Source organism: Sceloporus occidentalis, unplaced genomic scaffold (assembly GCF_023333645.1).
Source record: "Sceloporus occidentalis isolate IW3139 unplaced genomic scaffold, rSceOcc1.0.p SCAF_253, whole genome shotgun sequence".
In the NCBI taxonomy this organism is placed as follows: domain Eukaryota; kingdom Metazoa; phylum Chordata; class Lepidosauria; order Squamata; family Phrynosomatidae; genus Sceloporus; species Sceloporus occidentalis.
The window spans coordinates 706,804-720,631 of NW_028317233.1; the positions used below are offsets into that span (position 1 = coordinate 706,804).

The window sequence follows — 13,828 nt, forward strand, 5'->3', positions numbered from 1 at the left end:
TCACAGCTTCGACTGGAGAGGTTTCAGATACTTGTGGAATGATTCATGCACCTTTTGAATAAGAGAGACAAACAATGGGGTTATTGTGGAATATAGTGCCAAAATAGCAAAAAATTTGTCATTTAAGGCTATAATAACTGGGATGTCAGGCATAGCAAGCCACAGGCATAGCAAGCCACAGGCTAAGATGTAATGTAAGAAAGTATTACTCCGTTGAGAGGATGGTAGACTAGGTAGAAAACTCAGAAACCTAATAATCTTGAAAGTTTCATCGTATGGTAGAAGTTCTATCGACTCACCTGGGTCTTGTTGAGGGGGGACTTCTTGGCCCACTCAAACATGTTGTCGTAGACATTCCCATCGTATCTCCCTAAGACAGAGCCCAACTGAGTGTCTGTGTAATCAAAAGCATCCACCAGAGCCACTGCGTTCGGACGGATCACGGCCAGCAGGTCTTTAATCCTCTGTTGGACTTGCTCGATCTGCGAGGCACTCAGAAGGCCAACCTGACAGGGAAGACAGGAGACATCAGACCCAAAAATAAAACCAACACAAACTACAAAGCTTTTAACATTGCAAGTGAGCAGTGCCCTCCTCACCGGTTTCTGTAAGTCAAATTGTTAATTTATATACTACTTGTTATGTCCTGTCTAGCTATTGTACAGCGCTATGGAATATGATGGCACTATATAAAACAATAAAAATAATAAATATCGAGCCACCTTCATTTTCTTCATGAAAGGTACACTTGCCAGATGGCTTCCCCTTACGGTTTTAGTCATATATTACCCCTACACCAAGGTCCAATCAGGGATTGAATGTTGCAGTATTTTCCATATTTAATAATATAAAGTAGGATTAAAGGCTACTTTAGATCTGCTCCATATGGAATTATAGCGGTATATGATCTACGTGAAATTTCCCAGCAAACAGACCTGAAGGAAGTCTCCTGCGTTCCTACTGATTCCATGCAGAGCGTAGAGGAGGCAGAGAGAGCTCAGGATTCGATGGGCGGCCACATCCAGGATCTCAGAAAGCTTGGACGTAAAGAGTCTCACCACCACGTAATGACAGTGGGCCTGGGCAAGAATGTGAGAGAGAACAACGATTTAATAAATACTACTTATGTGTTCGTGGAACGTTTGGCACATTCCATAATGTTAGCTGTGTATACAAAGGCTAAGAATAAAAAGTGCACTATGAGAATAAGTCCATAATGTTTTTTATCTTTGTGGCAGGAGCTCCCGTGCACAGCCTAGAACTACCCGTTAACGCTGATCTTACCTCTGATGCCCGCACCAAATCCACAGAGTTCTTGTTCCAGGCATCTTCTTTGCGCTTTCCACGCTTCATGTCAGCAGCGAAATTCCTGGATGCCGATGCCACTGACCTGGAGCATGGAGACACAAAGAAGCTGGGTATCAAGTTGTGAAAATCATTGGGAACAAAATAAAGCCATAAAACCCCCCCAAAATATACAATGAGCGTCGTAGAGAATTCATTAGAAAATAAAGAATATACTTTGAAAGAAAATAACAAACGCAGATAATCCAAGCAGACTGCTCACCATGCTGCCCGCTGCTTGTAAGCCTCCACCAGACTGTCCAGGTCGTTGATATCCGTTACTACAGATCGGCCAGCAAGGGGCTGAGGCTGCAGGCGCTGCGAAGACACGTTGTTCAGGTAGGAGACCATTCCACTGAGCCTTTCCCCAGAAACAGCAGCTGTGTAGCTCTTCACTAGAAACCTGCGCGACAGAGAAGTCTCAATACATGCAGCAGATTGGAGCAGTAGATTCGAAGAGTACGGTGCCAGCGCACGCACAGTCTGGGCTCTATCGTTACTTTTGGGTTCATAAATGTTGGACAGATGAACTCCTGTATCCAGGGCCAAGTAGCACTAGAACCGATCTATATATCTGCTATGCCAGCGTGACTGGACCACCTCATCAAAACTGACCATTTATGTTCAGTAGAACTTATACCCCAACTTGGTTTTGCTTGAAGTAGGACCAGCCATCACTTTTTAACCCTATATTGAAACTTCCTGCAATAAACTATATTTAATTTTGGATGCTGATATTTTTATGACATAATATTACTTGTACAGTGATGTACGAACATGGAAAGTATTAAATAATAATCCTACGTGGCGTCTTTCCCCACCAAACTCACCTGGCTGTCTGAAGCATCATTACGGTGTTCTCCCCTTCGTAGGTACAGGCTGGGGTGAACGTCACGTAGATATCTGGTATACCACTGCAGCGCGAGTATCCGTGGCCCCCGCATGCCATCCGGCACTCCTCGATGCCGGTATTGGCCGCCCATGTTGTAAAGGCTTTCAGGCCAGCAGACAGCGCGTGGAGCTGAGATGGAATAAAAGTTAGTGATAGAAGGAAGGTAGGGAGCAGAGAGTCACAAAACCTGAAGACAGCAGGCGAGTTGGATTTCTTGTACTAAAACACCTATAAATTACACAGTAATCGTTTTATCGCCAAAGCTAACAAAATGAATACTTCTAATCAGAAATATCCAACAGCTATGCTGACCAACTGGAGAAGTGGCGTAACAATATGGGGTCTCAGGCTGAACCCCTGCACCAAGCATCAATCCAAGCCCTGCACAAAGCTCACAGGAAACAGAAAAGGGCCACGAGGGACTGACTGCTCCTAAGGGACACAAACGGCCTGCCGTTCCATTGAATGCCTCTGGACGAAGGGTTATCTATCGATGAATTATTCTGCAGAACAGTTTCTAAGGGATTTTTACCAATATTGCCCTCTATATGTAAAACACGCAACCCAGCGGTACTTTAACCCAAAGAACATCCAGTTCTGATATAACTCGGCCCCCTGCACCCCAGAACAAAGCGGCGTCCTCACCTCAGGCAGTTCGTTGAGGTTGCCCTGCTGGATGTCGCCGGTGATCCTGTGGTAAGTCTGGCTCATGTACGACCCCACAAATTGGAACGCGTATGCAGTTGCTAGTAGAGGGAATAGTTTGTACTGTTGGGTCTGGAAGTCCAGAATTTGGGGCTCCGGTTCTCTAAAAGAGTAAAAGTCACGTCAAACACATTAAATTAAGGAGCTGGGGGACAGAAAAGGGGGCAAATGCATAAGGGGAAGTAGAAAAAGGGGTGATTTTAAAGGGAAAGCTATAATACGCATGGAAGTGCACATAACGGATAATTGCGCCTGATATGGGTGGGGGCAAACTCGTCCATCAGAGTATCGCATGTTCCTACGATGAGACTTACTACACTTGTGGTCCCCAACACTCACCCAGCTCTGATCTCAGACTGATGCCTCACGGCACTGTATCGGACGGCAATGGTGCAGGCGCGAGAGAGGCTCCTCGCAGAGTCGCCGACGATCATCGAGCGTATAAATACCATGGTTCCGTACGTCAGTTTGTCACTCACTGGCTTCACGTAGGTCCCATCTGGCTCCACCTGTGCAGCATTAACCAGAATATTGTCAGTATTATGTATTAACCCCAAAATAATGTCAATCCTATAAACACCCCAACGAAACAAAGGACGTTTTATGTTTATATGGTCTAGAACCTTGTTTAGAAGTCACAGAACAGTTAACTTCTGGTAGATGACTTTCTGCTCCTCACCTGGGCATATTTCATCAGCATGTTCTCCCGGGGGATCCGGACTTTGTCAAACCTTAGGAACCCATTGTCTGTCTCATCAAAACCAAACTTGGGTCCAATGTCTCCAACCACCACACCTGCAGCCACGTGAGAGTACGAGCGCCGTAAAGTAAATTAGATCACAGGTTATTCATATGTAACACGCCATTGCTATTACTATCTACAAGGAAAGCGAGTATTCATTTCATACAAACTTTATTTTTAACAAAAATTGCACGTTTTGTGCAAAAATTGCACGTTGGTTGTACCAACCAACAAAAACAAGGGTGATCTCGGAAAAAGATTTGTTAGATTTGTTGCCACGTGCAACTGCCATTACAAGGCATTTTGGCGCCATTACAAGCTGTTGCTTGGGAGGGGCTGTGTGTGGGAGGGTACATATTAATAACTGATAGGTAGAAGTAGCCAAAAAATGGGTGTGGTCTCATTGAAGATTACGGCTGTGATTGATGGGTCCAACAACCTGTGGAAGTTTTTGTTACTTTTTTCTCTCTGGCCAATCAGCATTTACAAGGGGAGGGACGCGCATTAGATATATAAGGGTGCTGACGCCATTTTAACTTGTCCGTAGCAGCAGCTACACACTGATGGGAGTTGGCGTGTGAGACAGTGACAGTTAACTTATAAGACGCTGCGATTGATGCTCATTACTCATATACTATACTGCAAGTTAATGAATAGTTTATTTTAGTGCAGAAAATGTACAGTTTTGGGGTGGATTGGAGAAGCTGTAGTGACTGCTGTAGGGTATTACAGGGGCTGCAGCAGATATTTTTCCTCTGTCCCTGAGTAGAGTTTTTGTTGATGAAGACAGTCGGCCATTTATGCCACCAGCCAAACCTGTAATTTGTGGACCGGTACATTTTTTATCATCTATTAGTCTTCATTGATAAATAAATATTGGTGACAAAACCAGGCATTATATAATATAAAATATTGGGGGAAATCCAGTCCTGCTCCAACGGAAATCCAGTCCTGCTCCAACGGAAATCCAGTCCTGCGCCATGTGCCTATGATGTGGCAGTGTCTGCCTGACCAGGCCCAGTGCTCTATTACTACTACTGCTGCGGCACCTCTTCAACGTCCTAATTTCTTTAATGAAAGAAGGTGCCCCCTTTGAGGAAACCCCCCCCCCCCCAAAATGTCATTTCAAATCAAAAAAGACCTCAGAGTTTTGTCGGAAACAAAAGGACAGGAAATGAAATTCGGTGCCTGAAAATGAACGCGGCAAAAACTTCCTCCAAATTGATTTTGCTCGCCACGCACATGTCTATACCAACAGAATCATTCTAAGAATGAACCCTTACCTGGCAGAGGCTCATGGGTGCCCATATGACGTATCGGTACTATAAAGGCTTGAAGGCCCTTGCACTCCCCCTGGGTGTAGAGCTGTGCCAGCACCACTGCATGATTTGATGTCTTACCCACTGCGAAAGACAACAAATGATGGATAAGAGGACACAGTAAAGAGAAGGGGGTCTCTTATAATAAGATATAAGGTAACAGATAACCAAATACTGCCAAGCAACCTCTGAAGGTCTTTAAAAAAAACTAAACCCACGACAATGGCTTAAATCTTTCGTGAACACCGAGATCTCCTCTCTACAGACGTGCCTCTATAGCAAGGTTTTTTGGTGCACATTTGTTCCACAGCTTTATTGGGAACATTTGATCTGTGTGTACAGACTGCAATTCATTTAACACTCCAACTTTTTTTTGAAGATAAGAGAAACTTTCAAAATTAAATATCACAGATGTAACATAACGAGTTGATAAAACACATGGCAAACCGTAGCGGTGTATCAAGTGAGATGGTCCTCAACTCTACTGGAAGATGTGTTTCACCTACTAAGCTAAGACTAGTGATCCAGTCCCTTGTGAAGACCAAAAAGATCACTTCCAGACCACCAATGCAAACTTTAAAATGTACACAGAACTCCTAATCAAGATCTGCAACCCCCCCCAATTGTCTTACAGCCTCCAGGCCACCACTTGATGGAAGACACTGTGGGGCTGTTGAGGATGAATTCCTGGGTGGAAGGGTCATAGGTGGCAGTTGTCTCCAGACCTCGCAAGTGGGTTCCTGGCATAAAAAAAAGAAGATGGTATCAGAAAAAACCCAATAAAAATAGAACAACTCTCCTCCTTCCACAACCACCCTGTGAATTATGGCAGTGTATGTTATTTAAACAGGAGAGACCTGCAGAGATCTACAATGAACATTACATGTGAAAAGGGCTTAACAGTGAAAACTAGATCTGGAGAACAATAAAGACCAACCCCCAAGATGGATTTATGAAGAACAATACAATGTTAATTTTCAACAGATCCCTTGTTCTAGAGTTTTGAAGGACATTACAAAGTGAATCCTTCAGGCCAGAGTTCTGCAGGACAATGTAAGGTGAATCCCCTCATTCCAAATATATTTCAGTTACCATGTCCCATCTCAGTCTGTGCATATGTCCCAATGATCTCCAAGTTCCAGGCAGGCATGAAGAAGCGTTCTTGCTGCTCGGGGGTAGCCTGACCCAGGAGTGTGGGCAAGAACATGCCCAGGTGCAAGTCTAAGGGCTCGGGGCGGCCCCGATGCACAAAGCTGCAGAGGAATTAGGGGGTGGAAGAAGAAAAATGGTAGAGAGGGGGGAATGATTATATTAAAAGAATAGAAGCGGGTGGGTAGAGGGCGGAAATTTTATTAAAGAAGTAAATGGTGTGTGTAGGATAAAGAAAGTGATCACACAAACAGAAGAGACAGGAGACAAAAGATAAAACACAGTGAGTGTGCGTGATTCCACGTTGCGAAAAAATAGCTTGATTACACACGCATATATATGAGTGACCCGACGCCGGCGTTCTAAAAAGGTAGCCGTTCGAAGCCGTGCAACACGGATCTGCACGGCAAAGGAAAGGCGGCCGTCGCTTTTATAATCGGAATGATAATAGAATAAGTGAATACTCCATACAAGCATCTCTACTGAAGTCCCCATCCGCTTCATTCCGGTAGAAGCAAAACGTAATTTCTATATAGCTGGATATTCTATGCAAAAAATACATATAAAGAAAGAGAAAAAAGGAGCGAACATCCAAAGCATGCAAAAATAGCAGACAGTGTAGGGCATGAAAACAGAAAGGAGGACAAGAGGTTTGGGGGGTTCAACAGCATATTTTGTGCACAAATGTGGGTCCTAAGGCATGGCTACAAACTTTGGTACAATTTGAGCCACAAGAACTTAGTGAGTAGTTAGAAGTGTTATATCAGGATATACTTAGTAATAGGGTATAGACTTGGGGGCAATACCACATTTTGGGGTCAAGCGAGTGTAGATGGAGGTCTGATAAGCTTGTACACGCTCTCTCTGTAGTATGGACTAAGGGTCCTATATATCCCTGCAGGTCTCCCTGACACTGCCGCCTTCCCCGTACTTAGACTAACCATGCCCCATTTCAGTCTGGGCATATGTGCCAATGGCTTGAAGATTCCTGGCAAGTGGCAGCCACTTCTGGCGCTGAGAGTCACTGCACTGTTTATTGAGCATGTCTGTGAACATGCTGTAGTGTAAGCCAAGGGGATCCGTCTGAGAGCCAAAGCAGTTTCTATAAAGAGACACACAAAGGGAGTCAGGGGCCGCAAGACCGGTAAAAAGACAGAAAGACAGAGCAGGACAAATGCTGATGAATGATGGATGAATAATGAATGATGCAAAAAAGAGGCAGACAGCATCAGCAACAATTTTTTACATTAAATTTGCTAGGAAACACAGAAACAAAGCATGCGTCGGCAGATCAGACCCATCCAGTCCGTCTAGTCTGCCCATTCTTCCCGATAGAGAGACTTTAATCAGTCCTTGGTCTCGTCGTAGATTCAGGATCGCTTTAAGCCTATCCCATGCACGTTTAAATTCCCTCGCCGTATTAGCCTCTACCACTTCTGATGGAAGGCTGTTCCACTAATCTACCACTCATTTCCTTTCACAACTGGAAAAGAACTCCTATTTATGATTCTCCCAGACACGGTTAACCTGAAGACAAAAATAAATATTTACTTTCCTTTCAAAGTCTTTGCTAAACACAAACCTTTATGTGAATGAATGAACCAGAATGAATGAACTATTGGCTGGGAAGTTCTTTGACATCACTAACAACCAATAAGAATCAAACCCCTCTGGTCGCAGTGTTCCAAACTAAAATTACTCTGTTCCTGATCCCTAGTTTTAAAAGTGCTCTTATCACCATAGCAACCACTGGATTGGCCCAATCAGCAGGACCATTTGATTGGTTGTTATGGAGACTCGTCCACTTTTCAACTCGTACCGAAATGATTATTTCTTTGAACGTATTATTGTCCGTGTTCCACTTGGCCTCTTTGAGTGGCCTCTTTAATCTTTGCAATTTATTTATAATTTGCAGAAAAAGTTAAATCAGGGTCCAGTTGGCCATGTGACTTTTTGGAATTACTAAATTTCTGTATATTAGAAATGTCTTAAACCTTAAAGTTTAAAAAAAATAGCCCCATAACCAGACTAAGCCAAAGATTTGATGCTCTTAAAATTATTATTATTAATAAATAATAATAATAATAAATACGTGTAATGCAGAATTTAACTTTAAACGACATGAACTATAAAATCCAAAGTGAATCGAGTAACAGCAGAATAGCGCACAGATCCTTGAAAGTTTTAATTATACCCCAGAGGCAGGTACGGCTCAGCGATTAACTCATAAATCACCATCACGCCCTAAAATTAATAGCAAAACAAGTGAAGAAAAAAGTACAGGCTTTAAAAATGGCCATAAACAGTCTGATGGACTCCTGATACGAGATAAAGTCCAAGGTATCTAGGTGACAGAGCGCTCGGGGTAAGGGTGTACACAGGTCGCTGTCAGTATGCACATTCTACACGGTACAGCTACGGGACATAACAGAAGGGAGGGGAGGGGAAGGGAGGGGAGGGGAGGGGAAGGGAGGGGAGGGGAGGGGAGGAATAACCAGTAATAGCATCTCCCACAATGCACTCTGTGAGCGTTCGGATCAAAGGTAGGAGTGCAGGCGAGTCATAGCGAAGGATCAGTACGCGAAAGGAACGTGTGCACAAAAGATTGCGTAATGCGCAAAAGAACTGGGGCTTTGCGTTCAGCTTCGTCCAAGAAACACAATTCATCGGTAGAGAGAGACCTACGTGGAACGCCAAAAGGGAAATGTCACCTTAATGTATAGATTTAAAGCCCACTTTAATATTTCCTTTATTGGATTCAGTCGGAAGCTCTATTCACTAGAATTACTCGAAGAGCGGAGCTGGCCCTGGACAATGCATTGCTAAATCAGTAAGAAGGGCTTTCATTAATATCCTATGTTACCTATGTTTTATATAGGGCCAGCTCAGACCTTCTTCTAGGAGGAGTCCACATACTGTACAGTCGTACCAGCTAGTGGAAAAGCTCATCTCTTTGAATACATCCGTAAGTCTGTTTGGACGTCTGTCCCGGTGACCTAGTCTCCAACGCACTATACAGGGATCAAAAGAGTTTATAGGCAACAACTCTATTGGTATCTCAGTCTATAAACAGAATGCTTTGATGCTCAAGTCCAGAACTAGGCACTAAAGGCCGCGCATGTAATGATGCTTAACCGGAGCAAAGAGCACTTCAGGCTCAGGGTTACCACTCGATAAAATCATTTTATGTTCCTTTATCTCCATCACAGATCAGATTGAGGGCACCGGGAACGCGGCTTCGGGACGTTTTCAGCACAATCATATCATTCGTTTCCTGCCTCAGTTACAGCGAGAAACCTCTACTTAAACACCATCAGTCCTTATATCGTTAATGGAGGTCTGTCAACTATGGAATATTAATGCTGCATTTGCCAAATTTTACTCATAAAAAGAGAAAAACAATTTTGTCGTATAATTAATATATATATATATATATATATATATATATATATATATATATAAAATATACACAAACATATACATACACCAGTATATATCAAATAAACATCTATTGGTGGATAACTGTTTTCTTTTTTTATGTGTATAATAAAAAATAAATATATTAGGTGTTATATACAATAGGGATTCCATACACTTTATTTATGTTAGACTACGCGGGATGATTTCAAAACATCACTTCTGTTGCTTGGTTCCCTCGGCACAATGACATCATCGTTATATGTGCAGCATGTTATACATACAGGGGAAGAGAGCTGGCCATGGTATATGTAACATATGTTATACATACAGGGGAAGAGAGCTGGCCATGGTATATGTAACATATGTTATATATACGGTTAGTGCCGACTTCACGTAGTGACATTAAATGCTACGATGTGGCCGGCCTCGGTACGCTTATCTTCTAGAGATAGAAGAACCGAGTGCAGGTAGATTAAGCCAACGAGGAGAGATAAATACTGTCCTTGAAGTATGGCTCAAAGCATAAACGCAGGGAATGGGGTTATTACAGTTCATTCATAAAAACAAATTTTCATGGTAAATAAATTTCCTCTAATGTTTTCTTGCGTCTCGGTAGTTTGATACTATCACTAAATCTCTCTTTAAATACATTGAATTAACTACCTCCTGTACTTTGTTAAGAGGAGGACAAGAGGCCATAACCTAAAACTAGAGGGGCAGAGGCACAGACGTAATGTAAGGAAGTTTTACTTTACTGAGACAGTGGTAGATAAATGGAACAGTCTCCCAGCAGAAGTGGTAGAGGCTATTACAGCGAGGGATAGACATAAAGCTATCATGAATCTGAGACGAGAGCGAGGACCGATTAAGGTCCGAGACTTACATGGGTAAGAATGATTTCCTTTTATTTTACTGAATACCGCGCATGGTTTCTGCGTACCTCTTGAACCAGTAGATTTCTTCCGGGTCGGATATCCCGTGTTCCCGCATCTTCTGCACCATCACGGCGCTCTTCTTAATGGCCACCTCGTAGCGCTCGCTGCGAGACAGGAAGTTGGGGTCCTCGTGTTGGAAACTGGGGTCATCGTTCACCAGGCATTCTGTACAGCAGCAGACGAGTAACATAAAGTAGCATCACTAATGGCGTTACCTAGCAACCTCCTCACATATAAGATGGATGGACAGATGGACGGAAAAACAGATCTGGAGATTAGCATCCAGGGCAATGATCTCCCCTCAGCGATGGGACAGACAGCCCTGTATATCTTTATATACAGAACACGGATAATGTATAAATGTATACGTGAAGGTAAATTTATATGAGAATGGGGAGACATCCTGCCCCAACCATCACACTTTCCCTGTCTCTTTAATACCCACGAGCCTGATTACTATACAACCCCCACCCCGCGATACTCACCGATTTCTCTCCTCCTCCGGGTCCTCTCGGGACTTCCATCCAGGATATGGGTGATAGTCTCCGGGTTGAACGAGGCCGTAGCCCGCTCCCTGCTCAGATCCGGATTCATGGCTCAGCTCTGACAAGTACAAGTGCCGAACTCCGACCTTCGCCTTGACAAGTAACTGCAGAGCGCAGCCTCCTGCTGGTCACATGACCGGTACAAGCCTCCGTCCTCTGATCACGTGGCCAATTCCGCCCTCCCTACTGTCACAGCGCAGTACTACAACTCCCAGCATGCCTTGTGTTATTATTGAGCGGCTTGCGAATTGGAGCGTGTGAGGTGAGGCTCGTTATTCACTGGCAGTGGCGGCTAAATTATTGGAGTTCACCAATCTTTATCAGATCGCGAGATGTCTATACTGGGGGTCTTTCTTAGCAAAACTGATGATCGCCCTGTTGTGGGTTTTAATTACTGTACCTCTCAGTGCAACTCACTTTATGTCCATTATTTTCTCCATTGCCTGAAAAGCTTTTTTTTTTTTTTTTTACTTAATAGTTTTCTCTATTTCGGGGAATCAGGAGTCTTTAGTAAAGGTTCGTACAGTTTATTGGCTCCAATAAAGAAACAAATGTAACTTTGGGGGACCTATTTGGGGGCCATATTCTCAGAAGCAGCATTATTATTCCTCACATAATTGGTGTTGATTGGGTTAGATAAGCTGGATCTGCCACCCACTGTCTTGTATCTCAGAGTCCATGTGGTGAAGCTTTTTTATTAAATAGCTCCAATATTTCTTGCCACCGGTTGGCTGTTTAAAGAATCTCTGTGAAAATGTAAAAGGACCGGACAGCCATCCTATGGATTAAAGTGCGTGTGATGGATTGTTTAACGCGGTCGTGACAGGGTTACAGCCTGCCCAGGGTTTGAGCTGAAGCTAAAGATTCACATGTAATTCCCAGAATATATGTGAGATCTTAACATGTATTTGACACGGTAAGGAACCTACACAGCCTCGAGCGACCATAGAAACCGGTGGCCTTTATTCTTAGAGAACCTGCGTGCATTCCGTGAAAATGTCGCAATAGTGACTGCGCGTGAGCTGTGTCGCTGCTGCTCGTGCACGTGTCGCACGTTGATCAGAGCTGCACATATACCCTATGCGGACAAAAGTATTGGGACACCTGACCGTTACACCAACAGCCACTTTTGTTACATTCTGAATACTGTATTTGCTCGATTACAAGACGACCCCCTAAATTTGAATATTCATTTAGAAAAAAAGCCTGAATATAAGACTAGCATTGTCCAAAATGTCTTGGTATGCTGTGTCCCATATAGTGTATCTTTAATGATATGTTTTATTTGTTTAGAATGGTCTTCTAGGATTACAGGAGAAGAAACCAGCACACAGTTGCAGAGAGGTTTACTATATGTCGGTCGAATTTATTTAAAAAATATATATATATTATACTTTTGCAGACGCACGAGGCATGCTTCCGTCGGCTGCACAATATCACTTCCTGTGGGAGATCGGTTCAGGAAAGGTGCCAATAGGAGCTACGGTGCGGACGTTTGGCAGGTTGGTGTCCCAATGCTGATCAATCTTTCCGTACAGCAAAAACATGCACTGATATCGATAACTGATTATTATCTGGGTATAGAAATATCTGGTTCGCATGAGGTTTAATTTTGGAGTCGAGCTTATGTGAAAAGATCTCACACCCCAAATTGAAAACTGAGATCCAAACATTGTATGCATTTTAGAGAAATATAGTTTAATATTAGATGACTCTATCGGGGGAGACACTGTTTTTGATTTTTGTAACGCGATAAAGCTCTGAGACAGGTCTGTATGAACAGACATAGTGCTCCCACCACAGGAGTTCAGAAAGGTAAGAGATAGATAGTGAGAAAAAGGAGAGGTAGTGAGAAAATGGGGAGATAATCTGAAAGGAGGGAATGGGAAAAGGAGGTAAATAAAGAATAAGGGGAGAGATAGGGAGAAGCTTTAGATGTAAGGAGGAGAGATAAAGAGAAAGAAGAGTGATAGAGAAAAGATGAAGAGAAAGGTGTTAGATAATGAAAGATGAGAAGAAAAAAGAGTGGGACAGGGAGAGATGAGATAAGGAGAAAGGCTGTAAAATAGGTAGGAGAGAGGTAAGGCAAAACTGCAGTGAAATAGGAGAAAAAGGAGAGGTAAAGAGGGTAGGGATAGGGGGGAAATGTGGCACAGGCAGGCTGTTTGGGGCAGAGGTGGCACAGGCAAGCTGTTTAGGGGACAGCGATGGCACAGACATGCTTGGGGGAACAGATGGCACAGGCAAGCTGTTTGGGTGCAAAGGTGGCACAGACAGACTGGGTTTACATGTGGCACTGTGGGACATGTTGTTTGTGAAGTTGGAGTTCCCAGGTCCCTGTGATCTGTAGTTATACCCCTGATGTGGCGTGTCTTTATGTAGTTTTATGCAGGGTGCCATAGGATGTTATTCACGCACCGTTTTCATAAGGCTGGGCAGATTCTGCCTGGTTATTCGTGATCCTAATTATTGTTCCACAAGCACATGGCCACGCTCCAGGATCCTGGCTACTAAAATGCTGGCACTTCATTTAAGTGTCTTCAATGCAAAGTTGTAGATGTTCTTCCCAGTGTATATGTTTTGTTTTACACCCAAAATGTGTAACACTCGTTATATAGTTTCATATGTCACTTTCCATTGTCATTCGAACAAGTGAGGCGAGAGAAATGTATAGCGGAAATTGGGGATCAGGCACACGGTTATAGATAGTATGGGTTTTATTGTTGTTTCCACACCGGGATAGTTGGTAGATATTATGTTGTGGGCTAAGGCCGTCT

At 43.4% G+C, this 13,828-nt stretch overlaps 1 protein-coding gene across 3 annotated transcripts; it reads right to left on the minus strand.

Moving 5' to 3' along the window:
• LOC149275975 (peroxisomal acyl-coenzyme A oxidase 1-like) lies at window positions 1–11,100 on the minus strand. 3 transcript variants are annotated; one of them, XM_089504053.1, is made up of 15 exons: window positions 10,992–11,100; window positions 10,508–10,671; window positions 9,960–9,980; window positions 6,095–6,230; window positions 5,635–5,742; window positions 4,967–5,086; window positions 3,621–3,736; window positions 3,281–3,450; window positions 2,882–3,044; window positions 2,175–2,365; window positions 1,568–1,747; window positions 1,285–1,390; window positions 936–1,079; window positions 300–506; window positions 1–51 (listed from the first exon to the last, which is right to left on the minus strand). In XM_089504053.1, exons 1-15 carry the CDS (start codon window positions 11,098–11,100, stop codon window positions 1–3), a joined length of 1,986 nt encoding a protein of 661 aa, XP_089360179.1. The 3 variants fall into 3 exon arrangements, with proteins under 3 accessions (XP_089360179.1, XP_089360177.1, XP_089360178.1); XM_089504051.1 differs by lacking the exon at window positions 9,960–9,980 and having other exon boundaries at window positions 6,095–6,255; window positions 10,512–10,671; XM_089504052.1 differs by lacking the exons at window positions 6,095–6,230; window positions 9,960–9,980 and adding an exon at window positions 7,093–7,253 and having other exon boundaries at window positions 10,512–10,671.
• Window positions 11,101–13,828: the final 2,728 nt, after the last annotated feature.